Source organism: Psammomys obesus, unplaced genomic scaffold (assembly GCF_907164565.1).
Source record: "Psammomys obesus unplaced genomic scaffold, mPsaObe1.curated_primary_1811, whole genome shotgun sequence".
NCBI classification, from domain to species: Eukaryota; Metazoa; Chordata; class Mammalia; order Rodentia; family Muridae; genus Psammomys; species Psammomys obesus.
Genome location: NW_026585626.1, coordinates 8159243 through 8184038, shown reverse-complemented (window position 1 = coordinate 8184038; position 24796 = coordinate 8159243). Strand labels below are relative to the sequence as shown.

Sequence of the window (24796 nt, the reverse complement as noted above, 5' to 3'; positions counted from 1 at the left end):
AGTGCTGTACTTTATTGCATTACACGGTAATTTGTTCATTCTGATTTGTAACTAAAAAACAAAACAAAAAAAAAACAGGGCAAGTTGGTAAAGTACTTGTGGTGTAACTATGAGGACCCAGCTGCAATCCTCCAAAGTCCTAATAGGCAGGCATAGCGCACACCTGGAACCCAGGGCTGGGGATGCAGATTTGCGGATCCCTGAAGCTCCCGGGCCAGCCAGCCTAGACAAAGGGTCAAAGGCTCAGGTTCACAGAGAAACCTTGTGTCAAAATGTAAGGTAAGAGTGGTTGAGGAAGACACACTTGATGTTAGTCTCTGGCCTCTACATGAATGCACACACATGTACACAGATACATAACACACACACACACACACACACACACACACACACACACGCTGGGAACGACTTAAATATGCATTCAGAACAGGCCTGGTTTTAGCTTATAGAATCTGCCTATGTGGGATGGAAAGGCTTCGTAGACAACTCTCAGTATTGAAATTATTATACAAATTTCTCATTTTTATATCTCCTTTTCTTTAACTGACTTTGAAAAGTCCTGCAAACTTTTAGTCTGGAATTTTCCTCTTTAGGTGATATGCATCTGTGTTTGGTGTGTGTATGTGTGTCCTGTGCACACAGGTGCGCGTATCAGAGGCCAGAGAAGGACAGCAGGGGTTGTTCTCTCTCTGTCTCCATATTGCTTTTTGAGACGGTCTCTCACTGTATCTGAAGCTTGTTGCTTGGGCTAGACTGGCTAATTAGTAAACTCCCAGGATCCTCTTTGGCTACTCTCCTCTTTCCAGCATTAGGGTTACAACCTTGAATATGGTTATGCCTGGATTTTTTTTTTTTTTGTAGGTATTGAGGATTTGAACTCGGGTCCTCCTGCTTTCATAACAAATGCTCCCACCCACTGGGGCATCCTCTTCCAAGCTCCAAGGGCTTTGTAAAAAAATTTAAAAACAAGCCTCTTTAGGAATTTTCAGTCCAGCATAGCCAGAAATCACTGGGTGGTTTAGTCCTCTTATCACTGCTTCAGGGCACAGGCGCTGGTGTCTTCTGAGAAGGCTGTCCTCTGACCTCATACCTGCACATGAGTGCCCACATGTGCGCCCACATGAGCATACAGGCACTTTCATACAATACAGAATTTCAAAACGTGTCAAAGCATCCCATTAGAGAAAGCTTCAAGTATAATTATGTTTATATGTATGACAAGACATTCCAGATCATTCTAGGGGTGGTCTACTCTGGGGATAGGCTTGCTTTGTCCTAAAGGCAGGGACAGGTCGAAATGGAGGGACCTGATCAGAACGTACCAAAGAGTTGAAAAGGCCACTGCGTCCATGGTCCCCCTGAGCAGACAGGAGCCCTGCTTCCCTGGCTCAGTCTGTACAGGATCCTGAGCTGCCCCTCTTCTCCCAGCCATCCTGCTAGCCTCCCGGGAGCTGACGGTCAGCAAGCGCCTGAAGCAAATGCTGGAGGTGGTCCTGGCCATTGGTAACTTCATGAACAAGGGGCAGCGTGGGGGCGCCTACGGGTTCCGGGTAGCGAGCCTTAACAAGATTGCTGACACCAAGTCCAGCATTGACAGGTGGGGACCCATTGACTTCCTCAGCCCTGTCTCTCCCCATCCTAGACTCTCCCTTCTCTCTAACCCTCTTCTGCCTCTCCATTCTAGCTGCCTCATTCATTTTTAAAATATTTTAAAGAATGATTTGAGTGTGTGTGTGTGGTATGCATGTCTGCAGTTGTCTGAGCGAGGGAGGGGCCAGCAGAGGGCATTTGATCCCTGGCACTGGAGTTTCAGGCATTTGTGGGTGCTCAGGACCAAACTCAGGTCCTCTGGGAGAGCAGAAAGCCCTCTTTAACCACTGGGCCATTTCTCTAGCCTGCTCGTTGCTTTTCTCCTTCTTCAAAGTCCATCTGGTTTCCTCAGCCCACCCTCCCCCATCCCCTGTCATGATTGTCACCCACAGGAACATCTCTTTGCTTCATTACCTGATCATGATCCTGGAGAAGCACTTCCCAGACATCATGAACATGCCCTCGGAGCTGCAGCACCTATCAGAGGCTGCCAAAGTCAAGTAAGCAGCCTCCCCCCGCCACTTCCTTCACCTGTGACCACACCAACTGCCTCTCCCAACTGAGGGGACACTAGGGATGGGCAGTGTCTCCGGGTATGCTTTGAAATGAAATGGAGATGGTTTGATCTCCGAGGTGCTCATCACCTTATTTCAGAGGTGATTCTGGAAAACACCAGAAGGGTAGGGAAGTAAGCTGTGCATAGGAAGAGTGCCCGAAACAGGAGCATTAACTAAGCCAGTTGCACTGTAGGAAAATGGAACTTAAGCCTAACGGTAAGTCAGCATAAAACAGCCTCTCTGGTTATCCTATGGAGGTGGGCAGGTGAGGAGGTGGGTTCATCATGTAGCACACTGGCTAGGTGGCCTGGGGAGGGGGGCATTACTCCAGCAGGCATGGGGAGCTGATCCAGAATAAAAAAGAATGCTCATCTGGGTGCTAGAGATGCAGCTCAGTGGTTAAGAACACTGGCTGCTCTTCCAGAGGACCCAAGTTCAATTCCCACCAACTACATGGTGGCCCACAACAGTCTATGACTTCAGTCCCAGGGAATCTAGTGACCATGAATGGCCTCCTCAGACATCAGGCTCAGACCTATATGTAGGCAAAACACTCTCTCACACACACAAAATTAAAAATTAGCACATTTTTTTTAAAAAGCCCAGTCACTTGGAAGAGTGGGGACCCTGAACTGCAGTGGGCAGGGCATCCGCAAAGACCATAAGACTTAATCTGTGGTCTGTGAAAGCCAGAAATGCTAAAGCTGACATGTATTCTGTGCTATAACAAAACGACTTACAGAAATTAAAAGCGTATGTGACACACGTCTCTGGGGGATTGGAAGAGCATGGTGCCGTGATCTGCGTAAATAGCGTGGCAGGGGCATGCTAGGCTAGGACAGAAAGTCACAGTGCCATCATGGGGGCTCCACCCTCATGTCTGACATCATCATATCAAATTATCTCTCCCCAGAGCTCTACCTCCAAACGCCAGCAACATATGAGTTTGGAGAGACCCCTGTTAAATGATGATGGGCACTGTGTAATGGTAACGAAAAGGCGCCAGTGCGAGAAAACTTTTGATAGGGCTTGGGAGATAGTTCAGCAGGTAACTCGAGATAACAGGAGTGCCATACCTAGAAACACCCCCCCCCCAAAAAAAAAAAAGGTCAGCTCCAAAAAAAAAAAAATGCCTGAATTGTCAGCTTACTTCCACAAGCATGCACACGCACACATGTGTACCTGTGTGTACACACACACACACACACACACACACACACATACACACAGGAACTTTGTGAGGCACAGCATCTGTGTCTATGGAGCACATTTCTACTGACACTTTACCGAATCGCCAACAGGCACACAGGGCAGTGACTTGCCAGAGCCATGTGTCAGGGGCCTATGCCAGTGGGGCTGGGACTCAAGGCCACTGTCCTTCAAGCTGCTCTTTCCCTTGGCTCCTCACATCCAGAGCTGACGCCTTTCTTCCCCCTCCCTGTTTCCCACAGCCTGGCAGAGCTGGAGAAGGAGGTGGGTGCTCTCAGGAGGGGCCTCCGAGCAGTGGAGGTGGTAAGTGAGCCTGCTGGGCTTGGTGGGGTAGGCTGCCCAAGAACAGCCAGTGTCGCGGCCATCACTGGCTCCAATGCCCCCGAACCCAAAACATACACATCTCAGACAGCAAAAGCCCTGTCTGATGCATTTTGATGACTCAGGGTTCCTGAATGGGAAGGTAGGACAGCAGTATCATGGAGACAGCCTCGAGGAAAAAGTTATCCACCTACTTGGGGTCTATATTTAGACCCTCAAAGGGGGGCTGTCTGTCTGAGACTGTCTCTGTGTCACTGAACAAGGAGATGCCCACTTGGTGGTCTGGACCCTAAGACTGCCACATGCTCGCGTTTGATCAGAATGAATGGGGAGGCTGAGCTGACCACCCGCGGTGTCCAGCAGTGTGCCAGTGGGGACCGCCATTCCCATGAGATCCTACCTTACGTTTCTTCCCTTCCTGCCTCAACTAGTAGAGGCTCTGAGGACTCCCTCATTGATGGGAACTTTGGTAGCTTAGTCCCCCAAGGTGGCTAATGTTCTATACAAAAGGCATTTGCTTCTCATAATTTTGCAGAGTGTGTCATTCAAGATCAAAGTGCTGGCAGGTCCAAGGTCCAGTGAGGGCACCTTCCCACTGTGTCCTCACCTAGAAGAAAGGACAAACTTCTCTGGGAGTCTTGTATAGGGCCACTGGTCCTATTCACAAAGACTGTGCTCTTATGACCTAGTCACTTGACAGGAGTGCTCACCCCGTAGCCTACAGGCCACATGTGCCCCGGGGTAGCTATGAATGGGGCCCAGCACCAGGCCACAAACTTACTTGTGACAGTAGGAAGCTTTCTGACAGTTATCTTTATGTAGCTTGGTTGGGCACCTCCAAGTGTGCACTTCGTAGGTAACGATGATGACATTGCGTCATAGTGTCAGAAGTTTGGCTTCACCTGTGAGATCTCACCCCCTGGCTTCACCTTTGAGGTTAGGATCTCAATACAGGAATGTTGAGAGGGCACAAGCATCAGGTGTCTGGCCCTGTTACTGCCGTTGCTGATCTCATATCTTCACAGCTGACACACTCCCCGGGATATTCTAACCCTGACCCTCACACTTGGGAACTAGAGACTTTTCCCAGAATCCCCAGGACGGAATGGGGAGGGTGAGGGTAAGGGAAGAAAGAATTGTGTCAGGCTGAAGTCAAGAAGCAGAGGATCTTCTGTTGCTACCATAGGTGCTGCTTTCCATTCTGATGGCCCTAGAAAGCGCTCCTTGGTATGTGGGTCACAGCCCACACCGTAGTGGTGGTGACGGGTGAGGGAAGGATAGTAATAGCGAAAGACTTCCTTACCTTTAGACTCGTAAACCCAGGTGACAGCTTTCCCAAAGGCATGTGTGATGTCCTGTGGGTACCAAGAGGCATGTGGTGTCCCCTGAACTCTATTTGTCTAAATTGTGTTTTATTCTCCCTTCCCAGGAGTTGGAATATCAGAGATGCCAGGCTCGGGACCCCAATGACAAGTTTGTCCCTGTCATGAGTGACTTCATCACGGTGTCTAGCTTCAGCTTCTCGGAGCTGGAGGACCAGCTCAGTGAGGCCAGGGATAAGGTAAAGGCGGCCCTCTCTGAACCCCACTCTTCCTCAACATCCTTTTCTAGACCTCATATCTTCCCCTGGTCCTACCATAGAAACACGCCTGTGGCGACCAGTGGTCAGCCTAGGGGTCATTCCTCAGGTGCTGACCACCTTACTTTTTGAAATCGGGCTTCTCACGAGGACCTGGGGCTCAATGATTAGGCTTGACTGGCTGGCCAACAAGTCTCAGCGATCTTCCTGTACCCTCCTCCCCAGTGTGATCATCACACTGCCACGTACACACTTGGAGTACCTGAGGGCAAACTCAGCTGTTGTGCTTGCCTGGCAAGCGCTTTACAGAACGAGCCCTACCCCAGCCACTAGGGCTTTGTGATTGCTCCATCACCCACCTTATGGGGTTGCTGAGTGTTTATAGCCCCATTCAGCAGACGCAAACCCTGAGAAGCAGAGGGTTTCGGTCACCTGGGTGAGCATCCTGAGAGCCCAAGCCTTGAACTTGCCATGGTGAAGATGGATACGGATGGGCCTGTGTGTGAGGTTCCTTCTAACACGTAGCTTTTGTTTTTTTTTTGTTGTTGTTTTTTTTTTTTTTTTTTGTTTTTTTTTTTTTTGCTTGGTTTGTTTTGTTTTTCAAGATAGGGTTTCTCTGTGTAGCCTTGGCTGTCCTGGACTCAATTTCCAGACCAGGCTGGCCTCGAACTCACAGTCAACCTCCTGCCTCTGCCTCCCAGAGTGCTGGAATTACAAACGTGTGCCACCACGCTCAGCAAACATGTAGCTTCTTATTCAGAAGACTTGGGAGCTGGACAGCTAGCATTTCCAGCAAACTCCCAGAAGGTGCACAGGCTGCTGGTCCCAGGAGCACTATTTGGTAATGTTTCCTAGATGATATTGTGTGAATTGGGTAAGAGAACACAGGGCTACGACAGACCAAGAGCAGTGCCTGCTTCATGAACGGGGACAGCCAATTCCCTCTGTCATGACATTTAACTCCCACAATAGTATCATGAAACTGATCCGAATCTTACAGGTGAAGAAGCTGAGTGACAGAGGGGCCAAGTCAGTCATCCAGTGATGACATGTCCTGTTAGGGCCCTTTCCGTTCTAGCCACGCGGTTCCTGATTTTAGTAAAGTCATGCTCGGGTCAACATCTCCTGATCCCATATCTACAATATAAAAAACCCAGAGGTGGTGCTTATGTAGTCTCAATCCATTCCCCAGAAGTCAGCCTCATGGTGTTGGGAGGGGGAATAACAGAGTAAAGACAAGGAATAAATAGGCAATGAATTTTGGATTGAAGTTTCCACTGGTGAACCTGGTATTAACGTTTCAAAATACCTGTCCCCCAGCGTACAATCCGGCCCCCCCCACACCTGTCCCCCAGCGTACAATCCGGCCCCCTTCCCCCAGCTTGGACTGGGCTCAGCTGGAAGCCAGCTGACTATAGGCTTGAGCTCACCATGCTTCCACCTGTCTCTTTTATAGTTCGCCAAGGCACTGACACACTTTGGGGAGCAGGAGAGTAATATGCAGCCAGATGAGTTCTTTGGCATCTTCGACACCTTCTTGCAGGCCTTTTTGGAGGCCCGGCAGGAACTGGAGGCCATGAGGAGGAGGAAGGAGGACGATGAGAAGAGGGCACGCATGGAATCCATGGTGAGGGTTGCCTGGGGCCAGGATACAGCAGGAGGGGATGCTACTCTGGGTGTGAAGGATAAAAAAAGGAGCTGGGATAGTGTAGACCTTGAGGAGAGAAATATCTCGTAGCTTGGGGTTGTTGGGGAGAGCCACGTAAGGTGGGGAGGGTGGGGCATCCTGAAAAGATGCAGAGTGGTCTCTGGCCACAGCCTGGGAGAGCATCCAAAGACTTAGAGGGCTGCAGGCAGCCTTGCCTCTGTCCTTGAGTTGTCTCTCCTTTCCACTCCCAGCTGAAGGAGCAGCGTGAAAAAGAAAGATGGCAGAGGCAGCGGAAGATCCTGGTAGGTGGCACCCTGGAGGAGAGTGGCGAGTTTGATGACCTGGTGTCAGCCTTGCGCTCTGGAGAAGTTTTTGACAAGGACTTAAACAAGTTCAAACGCAACCGCAAGCGACCAGGGAGCCAGGCCCCAGAAGTCACCCGCGAGAGGGCGATAAACAGGCTAAATTATTGACTTGAGGACTGGGTAATGCCCACATAGCAGCAAGCCTGGAGACAGGGATTAGGGGAGAGGAGTGGAGTAGAAGAAGCAATGACTTAGGTGATTTGGAGAGCTGGATTTGGGAGCCCTGGGCTGGGTCCTGGGGGTTGTGTGCGGCTAGACCAGGTGTCTCCCTGCACTGACACGGGGGCTTCTCTCATTTTCTCCCCTTTACATTATTCAGTCTCATCCATCTTTTCCCCATCTCTCTTTGTACACCCACCCCTCTCCTGGGCATCATTCTCTTAAAACTAGCTTGGGCATCCCTGGCAGGCCCTGGGCTTTGGTCAGAAAATCGCAGGTTGGAGGACACTGCTCTCCACTGCCAACCTCACGTTGGCACAGAGCTGTTTAAGACCCAGGAGACTGCATTCCTTGTCCCCACCTCTTGTATAGTATGTGGTGGTGGAGTGGAACCCGAGAGCCAGCCTACGGGACTCCAGGCTCCTGTATGAAGAGATAGCCCAGTGGAATGTGGTTCTGGGATGGAAACTAGAGGCCTTATGAGTTCTAGCTATATAAGCCCTAGCATGTTCTAGAAAACATGCAGAACAAGACTAGCACCCGTTTTGTGAGTTATCTGTACCTTTTTTTCTATAGTGGGTCCTGGGGCCTTTCTTCTTCCCTAGCCACCTCCATCCCATCTACTTAATCTTCAGTTCCAAAACCCATCTCTGGTTTCCAGAACTCTGGCTCACCACCAGCTTAGAGTGTGGCTCTGGTAAGGGGGGGGGGGACAAGAAAGACCTCCATCGCCACCTCACCAGACTCAGGCAGAGGGTTGAAGCAAATCCCAAGGCAATCTGTCCCTTGTCCTGGAGAGACAGTGACCTCAGATCAGTAGTTCCTCACCAGAGGACAGCACTCAAATGCTTCATCCCCCCAGCTGTGCCCCATCTATCATCTCCCTCAGCTGGACCCTGCTATGCCACCGTGGCCTCTGTCTCCACCTGCAGGTCCCATGGAGCTCCACATACTTGGCTGTAGCTGGCCTTGGGGAAGTGTGAGGGCTAGAATGACCCTCCATATTTAACTGCCACTCCGAGGGAGACTTGTAGACGGGGAACTGGGAAGAGCAGGCCGGAGATGGCAGGGAGATGAGGGCAGAGGAGGGAGTGCTTGTGTAGGACGCTTTCTTCGGGGTGTGCCCCTACATCGGTGCTGTTTGGCTGCTCAGCCTTACCTGCATGGGATCATTCTGGCCTCTCTGACAGCACTCGATCTTCCGCCCTGTCCATCTTCAACTGTTTCTATGGTATCTGTAGGGAGCACTGTTACATCTAGGCAAATACTCCAAATGGAGTAGGGTGAGATCAACTCCATGAAGGTTTATGTACCCCTATCCCCTCTTGCCTAGAGACCAGTCTTGCCCAATTACCATCCATCAGCTCCCTGCTCTTCTCATCTAACCTGCTGGCTCAGGGTCACTGCCAGTGGATGAGGGCTGCCCAATCCTCTAACTGCCTGTCTTCCTACAGGAGATTCCTGGGGGGGGGGGGGACCATAGTGGTTGTGGGGAGAAGAAACATAGGGTTAAGCTGGGTATGTGCATTGGTTTGAAAGGGATCTTAGCAAGTGGAAGCCTGACCGGTACGGTGTGGAAAAGCCACCCCGAGAGGGTAAAGGGCTTCTAAGAAGAGCAGCTATGGAGGAGAGCTTTAACAGTCACCTGTACACCGAGACCTCCCCATCTCTTGCACCCCCATAAAGAAGCAAGCTATCAAAGAAAGGAGAGGCTGGTGCTGGACATCTTCGCATCCTCTCCCAAACTGGATGGGCTGTGTGCCTGCCATCCAAGAGGCAGGAGACAGGGATGGGCTACACGGTTGTCCAACAGACATGGCTAGGTCCTGGCCTTACCAACCATCATGGAGACCAGACATGCACCAGGAAAGACAAGGAAGATGGAATTTGTTGAAGGAACACATTGGATCTTCAGAAAAGCCATCTGGCATCTCTCCAGAGCCCAGCCTTCTCTATTTATTATTTTCTAAATCTGGCCAGTGGCTCTGGTGCTGTGTGTCTCTGTAACCAGAGTTCAACAGTGCCTTGGACCATGGACCACTGTGGGTGACTGAGCAGGAAATGACTGGTGCCCAGTGGAGGTGTACAGGCTGGTCCTCAGTGATAAATGAAGTCTACCCAGTATCACCACCCCTCCTGCTGCCTGTGGGGCAACCGCTCCAGTTAATTTTGTGCACAATATAAAACTCATAGTCCAGCCAAGACACCCCCTCGCAGCAGCTGCAATTCCCCTTCCAAGTTGGAAGTTCGTCCAGGGGGCGGAAGGACAAAACTCTCCAGATGGGTGAATGTAGGCATGGGCTCTTCCCACCCACTTCCATTGCCACCAGGGAGGGAGCTGTGACCACCTCCCCAGGGCATCTGCCAACCTTCATGCCAAGGCTGCTCTCAACAGCTGCTGCAAAAGACAGACAAGGTTCATATGTACAAAACTCTACAGTGCCCTTTTTACCTGCACCCTTTTATAAGAATATATTGTAATACTAAAAAATATTAAATTCACCCCCTCCCTGAGCCTGCCTAGAAACTCTTCATCACGTGTGAACTTGGGTTATGTTGAGTGGGCAGAGCCAGCTCTATGAGTGCTAATGTACATTTTCTGTAATGTTCTAAGCCAGTTGAGCTTATGTGGAAAGCTTGAGTTGGGCACTTTGTGTCATGGAAACCTGTTTAAAGAGATGATTGTTAAACATCTGTTATCACGCAGGGGCACCACTGAAGAAGCCCTCATCTTAGGGAACCTGGCATGCTAGTGTTTGGAGTACTTAAGCTAGGAGCCTCTAATTTACAAGCCTGATCTCCAAGCTAAGCTTGGGACCCCATCTGTCAAATTGCCTTAGGACACACTCTGCAGTTCCCCGACTCTCCACCCCACCCCACAGGGGGAGGAAGGTTCCAGGGAATATGGCCCTTGGCTTTTCTAGGGTCCTTCTTCCCACCCACCCTCCATTAGAGAGTCTAGGAATGGGGCTGATGGGTTAAAACAAAACAAACAAACAAACAAACAAACAAACAAAACAGCAGTTTGGTGCCCTCTTCATAGACAAGAGTCTTCATCAAAACTGGCATCATGGCTTTATTTGTGCGCTGTGAGAGTAAAGGTCACCTTCAACTCCTTTCCCCAATGTGGGCCAGAGTAGAGAGGTGTGGGCAGACCACAGTGAGCAAAACCAGGTGTGGGTAAATGTTGGCACAAGTCCTTAGGGTTGTGGTCCGTATCCTGTTGGAGACAGCTGGAGGCTAGGGAGTGGCAAGTCTGATACATTCATTAGAAAGCTTGTGCTTTTCCTTCTCAGAGCGGGTTCCTCTGCTTAATGAGCCCTTATTCTCTCCCCAGGGAAGAGAAAAGAGAACCCTAGATGAGAGGGATGCCTAAAGCTGTCTGTCTGAAACAACCCGAGTAATATGACATGACGTGGGGGTGGGGGTGGGGGTGGGTGGTAGTGGTGGTATCCAGCATCAAACCTTCCATTGCCTGAGTCCTGGGAGTTATCAAGGCCTGAGGTGTCTTGTGTTGAGGACGCCTCAAAGGTTACAATAAATATCGGGGTGACCCTGGGTCACAGAGAGTAGATTTAGAGGATGTGACATCTTTTCCTCAGCCCAAATTGTATCCCTTTGGGAGACATGAGGAGTGAGTGCGGCACCCTAAGCCCGCTGGAAGTCCCCCCGCTGACCTCCAGTCTTGCTGATGAGCTTCACCTCTGCCACCACAATGTCCCTGCTAACTGCCTTGCACATGTCATACACGGTAAGGGCAGCCACGGCGGCTGAGGTCAGTGCCTCCATCTCTACCCCGGTGGGGCCCCGGGCCCGGCATCGTGCCTGGATCAGCACAGCATGGCGTGTACTGTCTAGCTCCAGCTGCACCTGCACGTGGCTCAGGGCCACATGGTGGCACAGGGGGATCAGCTGGCTAGTTAGCTTGGCTGCCTGGACCCCAGCCAGCTGGGCCACCGCCAGAGCATCTCCCTTCTTCAGCTGGTTCTGCCGGACAAGCTCAAAGGCCACGGGGCCAAGAAGAACCACAGCAGAGGCCACGGCCACCCGCTCTGTGACTGGCTTCCCACCCACATCTACCATAGCTGCCCGTCCTTGTGAATCCACATGAGTCAGCTGATTTGAGGTCGGCCCCGGACTTGAGGGGACAGCAGGGACCTGGGGTCCTGTGCTAAGGCACTTTGAGTGAGTGTTGGGCTCTGGGTAGGAGCTGTAGTGTCTTTGAGGGGAGCCAGACCCTAGGCACTGCTGAGACAGAGGAAGGGCCATGGGGTCATTGAGCCTCTTCCACAAAGTTGCCATCGGGACAGAGGGTCTCTCTTTGGCCCTCAGATTCTGAACACGTAGGGGATCCCAGGAGAAAGTTCTTTGAGCAGCTGGTGGGGAATCTTGAAGCATCAGAATTTCCCCTGAAAGGCGAGAAGGAAAGAGAAAATGAACTAAGCCCCCAAAGCAGTCCTTTCTCACATCTTCTCCTGACCTCTTTTTGTCCCACCATGAGATCTTGTTCACAATGGGGAGAAGGAAGAACAAAGCAGACAGAAGGAACCAAATGGAAGGTGCCCAGCTTTGGTGTACGCTCCTCAGGCAGTGATGGAGCAAGATCACTTCCGGGTCCTTCTGTCCCAGAGTTTTCCTATGACACACTGAAGGCCTGAAGGCTGATGCCTGGATCAAACAGCTTTTTGATGTCCATTCATTTCCCTAAAACCAGCTAGATCTCATCCTGAATTACCAACCACAGGTATACCCTGCTGCTTCTAATGGAGAATGAACAGCAATTGTCTTACTGATGGGTAAGACACTAAAGCAAACAGTTCATGTACTTAAACAGTGTCAAATCTTTACAAGGGCATCAAGTGACATCTTGGTTCCCTTGTTCAGGGAACCTTGTACTGCTTCCCAAAAAACAGACAAAAGGCCAGTGTCAGCACCCTGACATCAGCAGCCACTGAGAGCTCACAGGAGGGGATACTTCCACCATGGTCCTACCATGTCAGAACGAGTAGGATCCCAAAGTGGCTCACAAGGCTCATGGGAGTCAGAGGCCCTGACCAAGGCAACTCTGGTTTTATGAAAACCAGGCCACAGATTTCAGTTAAGAGTCCTGACGGAGACAGCAGCCCCCAACTTCTCCTTTTCCCTCATACTCTAAGCCTCACCCTTGTCTGTCGGAGGGAAGGCCATTAAGGCATTCCCATTCCTGGCTGTGAAGATGCACAAGCCAAGACAGGACCTGGTGCGTGGGAGAAAGAGGCAGGGGGAGATGAGTAAGGTGTCTTCCCTAGTGGATGCTTCTCCATCATGTCCCTCCTGCTCTGGGGGCTGGTGTGCTGGGTGGTCACTGGGCTAGCTCTGGCCATGGAATCTGCTTTGCTCTGGACCTCTATGCTACTTGGACTCACTCTGCTCCAAGCTCTAGAGGAAGGAACCCTTTCCTTCAGGTTTGCCTAGTGCTTTTTCTGTTCCAATAGTCTAGTTCAGAAAGCCTAGATCTGGGTGTGACCTAGGGGCTCAAGGCTTCATCTGCTGTCATCTGGGCACTGAGCAGAAGAGCAGGGGCCCTCCTAGATCCTCAGGGACCAACCCAGTTCCCCAGATAGGACACTACCCAGGACTTTATCAAGTGGTGTTTTCACTTGCAGACACACCCTATACTTGAGATTCATCCTGTGCACACAGTCCCTGGAGTTAAAGAACCGGCACTTTCAAATCCTGGATGTTCAGAGAGCTGCCTCAATTTATGCTTGGCTGAGACAACGGATGGGCCACACACATGCAAGGGTAGCTCCATGTGGCAAAGAAGGGACATCAGTGTCCTGCTGAGAGAATCAAGAGCTGAGATGCTCCACTCTCCAGGAAGAGCTAACTCAGTGATCATCAGCTCTGAAGAAGCCCCTGCTGTAATTTCCAGAGAGGGAGAAGTTCTGCCATTCTATAGTCGGGAGACAAAAGGTTGCTGTGGGCAAGGAAGAAATAGTAGACATGAAAGGTTTAAGAATAGATGAAATTGTTTGCCTTTTTTTTTTTAAGAAAGAATGTTATGAGGCAGAACAGGAGTTGCCTCACATAGGGGACCCCACCCGTACCACAGGGACCCCCCAAATGACAAGGGTGAGTAGTTACGTACTGAGAGATCACCCACCGATGAGGATCATGGGCCGGTTCTTCATCTGGGCAATATTGAACATGCCTGGCATGAGGGAAGGATGGATGGAAAGAAAAGCAGGGGAGGAGGGAGAAGGGAGAATTTGATAAAACACATGGGTGGATGAATGTGCCCTGCACACAACCACAGGCTTTCTGACAAAATCCCTCACATATATCCCTCATGGCGAGGCCATGAACACAGCAGTCTGGAAATGCCCAGGAACCTGGAACTCCCCCCTTTTCTCCCAAAGACACTGCATAGGAATCCAGGGAGCCAGTGATAGCTCTTAGCCCAATAAAATTTTGGGGTTCTGTGCAGCCTATACTATGTCAATTTTCTCAAAGAAGAGGCACCTCCATAAGTCCAAAGTTTCAACAGGAATGGACAATGGCCAGAACTACACTTACACTGGGCAGTTTCATCCCACTGACCCTGGCCCATGCCTGCCCAGCCTTCCTGCCCAGTCCTTACCTGCGTGCTGCCGCTTCTTCCTACCCACCGCTGCCCCAATGATCCTCAGCAGCTCCTCCTCCGAGGCCCCCGCCCGCAGGTGGTCCCGAAGTGACACCTCAGAGTTCCCGAAGAGGCAGACCTGTCAGGACGACAGCATGTGGCCTCACCCCAGAGCCTCTGCCTCTGCCTTCTGCCAGCCCCACAGAGCTAGGCATCCGTGCTCATGTCCATAGCAGGCTCACACAAGGCAGGACTCAGGGCCACAAAGGACAGAGGGACTGGGTGGAGGGGCCACAGAGGCTAGATAAGCAGGAGGCAAAGTCAGACTTCTGTGTGGCGTTTACTTGCAGACCGTTTGGAATGTACAGCATGTGCTGAGAATTAAAAAGCTACACAGGAAGAACAGAAGACTCCGGGCTGCTGCTGCTATCTTCTGACTTATCAGATGGGGAAGCCTTTATCACTGTGAGAGTGGACCCATCTGAGGGGGAGCTTTGTACCCTGGAGGCGGTACACATACCTTGTTTCCCATCAGCCCTTCCTGTCCTTCTGGAATGGCCACTACTATCTGCAGCAGCCCGTTTTAGTCTAGGATCCATGCTTGGTAGCTAAGCAGCTGAGAGCTGTTAGAGATGACAGCTTTGGGTTTGTCTGTTTCTGAGACAGAGACTCATTTTAAAGCTCAGGCTATGTAGTCCAAGATGGCCTGGAACTGAGACTACCCTTCTGCCATTGGACTCGCAAGGGCTGGATCACAGGTGTGAGCCACAACCCCTGGCTGGAGAAGACATCTTGTGCCCACTCAGTCTTGACTCAGTGTTTCCTAGCTTCTGCGAGAAGCTTGGTCATGGGGGTGGGGATGGGAACATCGTAGTTCAGAAAACTAGCACGTACTCTGCTTCAGAACCTTCCATGTCAGCTGTGCATCGGAAAAATGTTTGAGAAGCCAGAAAGGGCAGAGCTCTGGAGAAGTCACAACTAAGAGAGGTTTGGCTTCTCCACCATGTTGGGAATTGTCCCTCCCTACACCACAGGGCCCAGGGTCCTCTCTGCCTTTCACTGCCAACACTACGCTGAGTCCTCTGTAGACTTCTCTGTATGGGGTTTCCTGTGCTGCTTTCTGTTTGGGAGACCAGGAGAGAAGAAGAGAAGTCTCTGGCTTTCCTCCCCGTTCCTCATCTCTGGCAGCAGCTGCTCCCCTCCACAGCTGAAGCCCCAACTCTCTTCCCTCAAGGCTGAAGCCTCACTGGCCCTCAGTGACATCACTTCCTCCATCCCCCACTGAGGTGGGGCCATCTGTTGACTGCTGCTCCTCAGAAGGCCTCAATGTCCCTTATTAGTTCCCTTAACCCTGCCTCTCACTCTAAATAATCATCTCATTCCTTTGGATACCTTTTGTACATTTTCCATAGGGATTTTGATGGAGATACTGCCTGCATTCCTAGGCACTTCTGGCTCCAGTCCAGGAAATCCCCCATCTCCAAAAACCCAGTATTCAAATGGGCCGACCCCAAACCTGCAGCTCCAACCCTAATCCTACAGAGAACCAGGCCCAGCAGCCACCCGGGCACACCCTCTCCAGTGTACACACCACCAAACTCTTTTGTCCCATATTTTTTCTTTTGTATATGTGTGTCTCTGTTCCCTGTATATACAGGTGTAAGTGTGTGTGTGTGTGTGTGTGTGTGTGTGTGTGTGTGTGTGTGTGTATGCATGCATAGAAAACAAAGGTCAATATCAGGTGCCTTCCTTAATCATCCCCACCTTAGTTTTTTTATATACAGCTGTGGGTGTGAGTGTGTGTGTGTGTGTGTGTGTGTGTGTGTGTGTGTGTGTGTGTGTATGCATAGAAAACAAAGGTCAACATCAGGTGCCTTCCTTAATCATCTCCACCTTAGTTTTTGAGGTTTCCCACTGACCTGGATTTCACTGACTCGGCTAGACTGGCTGGCCAGTGAGCTCGGAGATTCTCCAGTCCCCACCTCCCCTGCCCTGGGATTGCAAGCACACAGCCATGCTTGGCTTGGCTTTTTACATGGGATTTGGAGACCCGAACGTGGGTCCCCATGATTGCACAGGGCCATCTCTCCAGCACAAACCTCACATCTTCACCCTCACATATTTATGTGTCATGATCACTACCTTTTAACAAGTTTAAGTTCAAATCCAGGGAAGACTGGGGATCATGTCCCCATCTTGTTCCAGTCAGAAGATCGTTCTGAATCCCAGCTCTCAACAGTCTTGAGTACCCAGATCTGATTTCAAGCAGCATGAGTCCATATCTCAGCGAGGTCCTCAAGGCCATCAGCACCAGCACAGAAATGCACGGGATAGAGGACTGTTAAGCTCCTGCCTACCACCTCTTTGAAGCTGCCAATGAGTTCTTACAGCCTCAAGGAAATGAGCCTTTCCACAGCCACATGCCCAAACACAGAGCTCACCAACTAGCCAAGTAATGGAGGCTGGTTTCAGAGGTGAGTCCCTGGCTGGGAGGCAAACGCTAACCAGAAAGACACGTGTCCAACAATCGTTCTGATGTCCCCTCTGGCAGCGCCGAGTGCTGGATAAACCATAAGTTACTCTCGGGACCCAAAGAATGAAGGACTGAAGAAACAGGAATGGCTGCCACGGAAAACAAAACAGATTCATTCTGGCCACTGCCAAGTCCCCCTGCACTGGCCACTGACCGCCCCCTCTAATCAGAGAGCTCAGGGGGAACATGAGGTCGGGGTAGCAAGGGGCCCTTGGGTGGGAGGGGCTAAGGATGCTCACCTTGAGGTTCCCATCAGCCGTGATGCGCAGCCGGTTGCAGGTCCCACAGAAATGCTCTGACATGGACGTGATGAAGCTGACCTGACCCTGGAAACCAGGAATCTTAAAGGCCTAGAAAGAGAAAGGCAGCGGAAGGGACAGGGTGAGCTATCCCTCACTCCCAAGATTCCCCTTGCTGATGTCATGACCCCGCTTGGCAGCTCTCTTCCAGTGTGGTGGGCGACTCACGAGCCCCTGCTTTTGCCTGACTTGCTCTGGAGAAGAGTTGCTATGGATACAGATATCTGTGGACAACACATCACAGAAAGCCCTGTGGAGGTGAGAGACAGCACTGCCCCCGTTTAGCTGCAGAAACATGACCTCTGATGCTACCTAGTCTTACCCATCCAAATCCAGGCTGCTCTTTCAAGCAACCAGGGCCCTGCTGAGCATCCTGGTCCATAGCTACTCTCTGAATTTACAGCAGGACCCCACCCACTCTGATGAAGGCAGGGCCACCGCCAGCTTCACCCTCCTGCTCCCTAACCTTGGCTGTGCTGGAATCCTCTTCTGGCAGCTTCTGCAGCCCTGGCCACTGCTGTTGAATGGTGTCCAGCATTTCCTTGTAGCTAACCATCTTCTTGAAGTTCCACTTGTTGCCTGTATTTGGTTGCGGGTGGCAGGGGGAGCTTTTGAACCAGAGATGAAGGGGACCCTGCCCAAGGATCAAATCACATTCATACTTGACTCCAGACTGGCTCCACATCATCCCCCCTTCATCCTATGTCTTAGCAGTACCTGGTACAGCCATGAGGCCCAGCCACCCCTTCCCTCTCTGCCACACTCTTGTCACTCACCGTCAAATGGCATGTACTCAATAAAGCGCACATCCAGGGGAAGGCCTTCTGTCAAGGCCACAAAGTCCAGAAGCTCATCTTCATTCAGGCCACGCATCACCACACAGTTCACCTGACCAAGCACAATTGGGCAGTGAGAGCTCTCTAACATGCTTTTGTGAAGACAACCTTTGGGGGCATGGCCTAGTCAGGGCCTAGTGCTCATGTCTTACCACCGGGGACCCCACAGCTGGGGTATCCCACTGTGGGATACCCAGTCCCTATACCCAGTCAGGGAGGAGTGGAGGCTAGCTGGAACTTGGCAAGGAGCAGTGGGAGGCACATGTCCACTGGCCAGGCTGAGGGCTATCATGTCATAGACCTGGTCCTCCTGCCCAGGGTCAGGAAGGAAGGCAGAAACCAGCAGGAGTGACAGGCCCTCACCTTCACAGGCCGGTAACCAAGCTCGATGGCTTTGTGGATACCCTCCATAACTTTGTGGAAGCCTGCAGACAAGGAGAAGAAAGGATTCAGGGACCCCGTTCTCCAGGGATCCACCAGAGCCATGTGGAACAACAAAACAAAACACAAAAATACCCTGAGCTACCACCTGGCTTGACAGGTCACACAAGCCAGCAGGCCTCTCCCAGATTCTTTATGGCTATATGACATGAAGCATGTTTTTACTAAATTCAAAGTATAACAATATGGTTTTCACTTTTATTTACAAGTATTTTTTGCAGAGTGTAGGCATGTGTGCACGTTCATGTATTTGTTGGGGTGTATGCACAGGTCGGGTGTCATTCATCAAAGCTATCTACTTTGACTTGTTGTCTTCTTTGTCTGTGTGTCTATTTTTGTGTATACAGATGTCTGACCTGCATGTATGTCTGTGCGCCACATGTGTATCTGGTGCCCATGAAGGTCAGAAGAGGGTACTGGGTCCCTTGGAATTGGAGTTAACTTTACTATCCCACCAGTCCCATGTTTGATTTTAATAACGTGGGATAGAGGAATAACGATTTCCTCAGGGATACAATACTGTTTAACTGGGGTTCACAGGTCATGTTCTTAATAATTAATGATTAGATACGTTCTCTGTAGGACTTATGCCCAACGCTGTACAAAAACAGGAACTAGATGTGGCTTATGGGCCACAGTTGGCTGACCCACGATCTAGCTGAGCCGTGCACAGTCTAGATGGGGAAACTGAGGCCCTGCTACAGTCTTCACACTCCATCTTATATGATATAGGCTCCTCTCTCACTGGTGTGATCCCAATGACTGGTCCCTTCAGTGGCAGGTGAAGGTCAGAGCATAAAAGGGGAAGGGGAGGGATGGCACCCTGATGTCAGATGTGTCCCTGGGGTAGGGCTTGTGCTACAGCAGAAGACAAGAGAGAACAATGCAGAGATGGGCCCAGGTTGAGGCACCTTTCCACTTGCCACTTCCTAGCCCTCACGCTCTCTGTTCATAGCTTCCTCAAAGGAAGTGCCCCAGACCCAAACCTCGATGGCACCAGGCCAGCAGGGTCATATCTCACACTCTCACACCTATCTTACTTAGAGTCCCCTTCCTCCCCACGGCACTTCATGGATACTGAGAGATCAGCACAGGCTGTTCTGTGCAGGTTTTATGTTTTGTTCCGAAGCCCGCAGGTTTGATCAGGTCATGTAAACAGCTGGACATGATGGTATGCTTGTAACCCCAAGCCCAGGAGGTGTGGCAAAGTCCCAGGACTCACTGGCTAACCGGAGTAGTCAAGATCAGTGTATCCCAGATCCCAGAGATTCTGTCTTTAAAAAATTCCTAATGTTCAACTCATGAGAAATAACATCGAAGGCTGTCCTTTGGCCTCCACCTGCACACATACCCACAAATATGTGAACACACATGCACATATATGTACATAAACATACATGCACATGTCCCACATAAAAATGTCAACATATAAATACCTTAAACCTGTATTACTAGACTCTGAATTCTGTCAAAGTGGAGGCTGTGGCCCTCTCCAGAGGTAGGAGCCCCAGCCAGAGCTTAGCCAGGTTCTGGAGGGGCGAAAGCTGTACACCAGGGCAGGGAAGGAGGGGTGCAACAGCATGGCTAGTGTACTGCTCCAAGGAAGAGGGTGGGAAGCTGCCTTTCCTAAACCCCCTCTGACCTTCCAGAGTGGAGTACCCGTGGTCAAGAGAAGCCAGGCTCTGACCTAGGGACACCAGAGCTCCAGGCTGGTGCCACCTGCCATCTCAGCATCCCTGAAGCCACCACAGGGGAGACCTGTGTGAGAATATTTGGAGCAAGGAGAGAGGAAAAGAGGCTTTGTTGGACACAGGAGTGACCCCAGGACCCCTGTGCACCCCGAGCCTGACACCTCAGGGCCATCGTTTCTGCCTCACTTAGTCCATGTATCTCCAGGCAAACAATCTGGCCTTGGTATGTATTCCTTACTGAGAGAACAGCGGTAATCCAGACACCAGAAGGAACTGATTACCCTCCGGCAGACACCCAGAGCCCCAACAGAGCCCTGGGGGGAATCACACCTCAGTCTGTGATCACCTTTTCTACGGACGATGAACTCAAACTTGGTGGGAACCAGAGTGTCCAGGCTGATATTAACGGCGTTGAGGCCTGCCTGCTGAAGCTGGGGCAGCAGCCGGGCCAGGTTGATGCCATTCGTGGTGACACCGATGGTTCTCAGCCCTTCTAGCTGGTGAAGTCGAGCTGGAGAGATAAGAGGTGTGCATTAGACTATTCTTCCTGGGGAAAAGGGCAGGAAGGCAGAACTCTTATTCCAAACTGGTGGAGTACAAAGGGGCTCTCCGCAGCCTCTGTACACCAGGCTGGGCTTGGTAACGACAGCGGAAATAAAAACCAGGACAAGAGGCTGGGGAGACAGCTCAGCTATTAAGACCACTTGTTTTTCTTGCAGAAAAGCCAGGTTTGGTTCCCAGCATCTACAGGCAGCTTACAACCATCTGTAACCCTTGTTCTGGGGGTAGGAGCTTTTAAGTCTTCTTTTGACCTCATCAGGAGCCTCATCACACATATGGCAAACATACGTACAGACAGGCAGAACACTCATACAAATAAAAGCCAGGATAATGATAACCAACAGATGAGGCGCTAGGTACTTGCCCTGGGCTGGGTGGGTGTTTATTCTGGGCTGCATGCTGGCCCCAGGCTCTGCTAAGACCACCATTTGGATTAGCTCACTGAAGCCACGGAACAGGGATGGTTCCTAATGTATTAGACAAGGAAGGAAAGAGGCTTCAAGAAGTTAAGGAAATTCCTTAAATTCCAAAGCTAATAAGTACAGCTGAGGGGCTGGAGATAGAAGGCCAGAGATTAATGACAGGCATCTTTCTCATTAGCTCTCCACTTGGTTCTTTGAAGCAGGGTTTCCCATGAACCTGGAGTTCCCTGATTTGGCGGACTGGCTGGCTAGCAAGCCCCACAGAACCTCCTGTCACTGCCCCTACCCAGTGCTGGTGTAACAGGAACATATGCCCATAGCTTGTTTTTTAACGTGGGTGATGGGATATGAACTCAGGTCCTTAAGCGTGCACAGGAAGCACTTTACTGACTAAGGCATCATCCCAGTCCCTGGGGTAAAGAACTACACACAAGAGAACAGAGGGAGGAAACAGAGGGGCTGAAAACACCCTACCTGGCCGTTCACTGTGAGCTACAGACTGGATGGTCAATGCTCATTGTCACTGACAGCTTGTGTGCTAAAGGATTGGTCCCTAGAGTGGTGCTACTGGGAGGCAATGGAGCCTGGAAGAGGTGGAACCTAATGGAACCAGGTGGAACCTGGTTCGTGGCCAGGGGAGAGGGGTGGTTAAGAAAGAACAAGGGACTCTGAGAAGCCACTCTCTGCTCCTGGCTAATGACTGACTGAGATACACACTCCAGCTTTGGCCAGAGTCAGACTCCATGAGGCCTACCTGACTGAGCATCCAGAGACCTTTCTCTCTATAAAATTAGTTGTCCTGAGTTTTCATCATAGTAACACAAAGTTAGAAATAGTGTCAAATGTTCAGGATAATTACTTTTAATCAATGACTGCACTGCAGATGGATTTTTAAAAAATAACTATAACTAATTTTTTATAATAAACAAATTTTCTTTTATGTAGGTGTTCTAGTTAGGGTTACTATTTCTGTGATTAAACATCATAACTAAAAGTGACTTGGGGAAGAAAGGGGGTTGTTTCACTCACAGTTCCATATGACAGCTCACCATCAAAAGCAGTGAGGGCAGGTACTCAAGCAGGGCAGGAACCTGAAGGCAGGCGCTGAGGCAGAGGCCATGGATGGGTCCTGCTTACCGGCTTTCTCAGCATGCTTTCTTACAGAACCCAGGACCACCGGCCCAGATATGAAACTATATACAATGGGCTGGGTCCACCCCAATCAATCACTAAGAAAGCACCTTAAATGCTTGCCTAATCTTGTGGAGGCATTTTCTTAACCGATGCTTCCTCCTCTCAGATGACTTTAGCTTATGTCAAGTTGACACAAAACTAGCCAGCACAGTGGACAAACAGACAGCACTGAAGCCCTTGACATTTACTGAACTTTGTTCTCTACCAACTATGGCTAGGACAAGATCCTTCCAGTCCTTGGACCAGGGCCTTCCAACCAAAAAGTTGAAAGGATTCCTCTTTGTAAGGAACCAACTTAGTTTAACATGAGAGCAGACTAAGAGTCAAGTGCCAGGGTCTAGCTGAAGTGAGAAAAGGCCAGATTATGTTGTAGGTTGCTACCACCAAATTCAAACATTTCCTATAGGAGGGAGAGGGGACTCAGCAGCCTCAGAAGGCAAACAAAGGGTCACAGTCTGGAAGAAGAAAACTTGCAAGGTTCCTGAGGGCCTCCCCAGCTAAATAAAAATGAACAAACTTCTGGGGAGGAGACAGCACAGCCCCACTGCACTGAAGGAGGCTCTCTGGTGGGCTGCTGCAGGCTGTGCTGAGAGCTCCAGGCTTGCAGCTGTCATGAGCTGTCACTCATGTCGGGGTAGGCTTTTGATGATACAGCTGCCTATGCCACTCTTGCTCCTGGAAGTAACCCCTCAGCACCACTTCTGTTAGTAGCCCCCAAATCTTCCTCATTTACCAAGACAAATTTACTTACTTTGGTCTTTTCCATTTTTAAGGGTAAACTGGGGTATAAGTGTGACTGTGAGTGTGTGAGTGTGTGTGTGTGTGTGTGTGTGTGTGTTTGCTGTGTCTCCCCAAGGAAAGCCTATCACACAAAAGCATGTTCATGTTGTAAGATGAAATTCCACAGCCTTTTGAAGAGAAGCCACATATGCGGCTAAAAAGCCCTTTACAAAACCTGAGATTTTGTTTGTCAGAATTTAACCTAAGGAGGTTTACTGGAGAGCCACACATACATAAGCCACTCTGGAAACCATCCACTTAGCCAACAGTACAAAACTGGTTGAACCATGTTTTTCTTTCTAAACATGACACGTTCCATAAGTAAAACAACTGTGTAAACTGACACTCTGGGCTGTGAGGAGAGGCATGCCATGCTGTACATTAAATGTGCTGTGGGCTTCAGTGTCAATGTCCCCCATGGGCTCTTCCATTTGAACACTTGTTCTCCAGCTCATGGTGCACAGTCATAGGACCTTCGAGCCATTGGGCCTGGCTGACAGACCTAGGGCTGTAGAGGTGGCGCTAGAGGGTTCCAGCTGGCCTCATCTTGTCCACAGACTCTACTTCCTCACCACAGGTCACATAGCAAGCTTCTGCCACCATGGGTAGACCCCAGCCAGAATCCTTCCCTGCCATCAAACTGTGCACTGAAATAAATCATTCCTCCTTAGGCTGTTTTTCATCAGGTACTGTTGATAGGCGTGAAGAAGCGACTAGTGCCCTATACAGGGAAGAGAGCAGCTTAAAATAAGCAATGGGAGCAAGTCAGGACACACACCATACACAGATGTAGACAGCCCTCCCACAGGCCAACAGCAAAATTCTCCTTGCCTCACCCCTCTGAAATGTGCATATATCCCTTCCACTAAAAGAAGAGAGGAGAGAGAGGAGGCTCTGGCCTGGTCAGCAAGGAAGCCTAGTAGAGGTTGTGGGTTCTCTCTCTGCCAAATCAACACATTCTAACAACTTTAGCAAGAAAGAAAACAACTGGGAATTGTGTAGGAGGGAGGGTGGAGGAGGAGGGCCTGGCCTGGGTGAAGGCAACTACTGAGACCCTGCCGTGGTTAAGGGGCAGCAGGAAAGGTGAGGAGCTCAGCTCTGGCTCCTGGCCACTCTTTGATACAATCATCCAGATCATGGATCACCACTTGTCCCTTTCTTAAGGACCTGGTGGCCAAAGTCCAGGCAGCTCATGTAGAAGCCTGGTGGAAGAGAAGCCTGGGAAGCTGCCATGCCTTAAGGGAACAGATGAGGGGCACAGGAGGGCACTGACCAACCTCAGGTGGCCACTCCTGCAACCTCCCCTCCAGGGTCCTGGGGCCTGGTAGACTGACATCAAAGGTAATGTCCTCCTTCCAACTCAGTTTCTCCTGAGGGAGTCAAGGCAGAAACTTGAAGGCGGGCTGGTGTGGTTGTCTGATGGGGAGATAACAGACATGAATGAGTTATGTCCTGGGAGGACCTGACACTCTGCTTTCCATGTGCTTCCATGGTTAGATGGACTATGGGAAATCCCCACAAAACTATCTCCTACAGAACACAGGGAACCTACACTGGGGGCTAAATGAAGGAACAGTTTTTATTTCCCATCCTCCTCTATCCTCCCTTCCCACCCAAAGAAAACTATTTAAAAAAAAAAAAGGGAACTTAGTTAAAAACCCCTGATATTCCATAAAAATAAGCCATGTGTGGGCATAAGTACACGTGACCCTAGTGGCAAACACCCAGCACTATGAGGCACAGTGACAGAGGGTGGTAGGCCTTGTTGGGTGCCAGCCTGGCTCCAGTCTCAGTCAGAGACTCTGTCTTGAGGGACTAAGGAAGAGGACAATAATGCAAAGATGTCATCCTCTGGCCTTCACCCACATGTGCATATAACAGGCAGGCACACAGCACCACCCCATATACACAAATGTATTCCTCTAAAGTGTGCGTGCATGCGCGCGCGTGCGCGCGCGCACACACACACACACACACACACACACACACACACACACACACACACAC

At 50.5% G+C, this 24796-nt stretch overlaps 2 protein-coding genes across 8 annotated transcripts in view; one reads left to right on the top strand and one right to left on the bottom strand.

Moving 5' to 3' along the window:
• Positions 1–10420, top strand: part of Daam2 (dishevelled associated activator of morphogenesis 2) — a 106548-nt gene extending 96128 nt beyond the window's left edge. For all 5 annotated transcript variants that reach the window (XM_055613968.1, XM_055613941.1, XM_055613949.1 and 2 more), the window contains 6 exons: positions 1429–1597; positions 1983–2090; positions 3599–3659; positions 5107–5238; positions 6713–6883; positions 7156–10420. In XM_055613968.1, the coding sequence (XP_055469943.1) occupies positions 1429–1597; positions 1983–2090; positions 3599–3659; positions 5107–5238; positions 6713–6883; positions 7156–7377 (863 nt within the window). In that variant the 3' untranslated portion in view covers positions 7378–10420. The remainder of the gene's footprint in view (positions 1–1428; positions 1598–1982; positions 2091–3598; positions 3660–5106; positions 5239–6712; positions 6884–7155) is intronic.
• Positions 10421–10486: 66 nt separating this feature from the next.
• Mocs1 (molybdenum cofactor synthesis 1) overlaps positions 10487–24796 on the bottom strand; it is a 23601-nt gene continuing 9291 nt past the window's right edge. For 2 of the 3 annotated variants that reach the window (XM_055613988.1, XM_055613996.1), the window contains 8 exons: positions 20179–20343; positions 18064–18125; positions 17641–17752; positions 17331–17443; positions 16805–16915; positions 14051–14171; positions 13574–13621; positions 10487–11837 (listed from right to left, as the gene is read on the bottom strand). In XM_055613988.1, the coding sequence (XP_055469963.1) occupies positions 11077–11837; positions 13574–13621; positions 14051–14171; positions 16805–16915; positions 17331–17443; positions 17641–17752; positions 18064–18125; positions 20179–20343 (1493 nt within the window). In that variant the 3' untranslated portion in view covers positions 10487–11076. Of the gene's footprint in view, positions 11838–13558; positions 13622–14050; positions 14172–16804; positions 16916–17330; positions 17444–17640; positions 17753–18063; positions 18126–20178; positions 20344–24796 lie in introns of all 3 variants that reach the window. The other variant, XM_055614003.1, reaches the window with a different exon arrangement.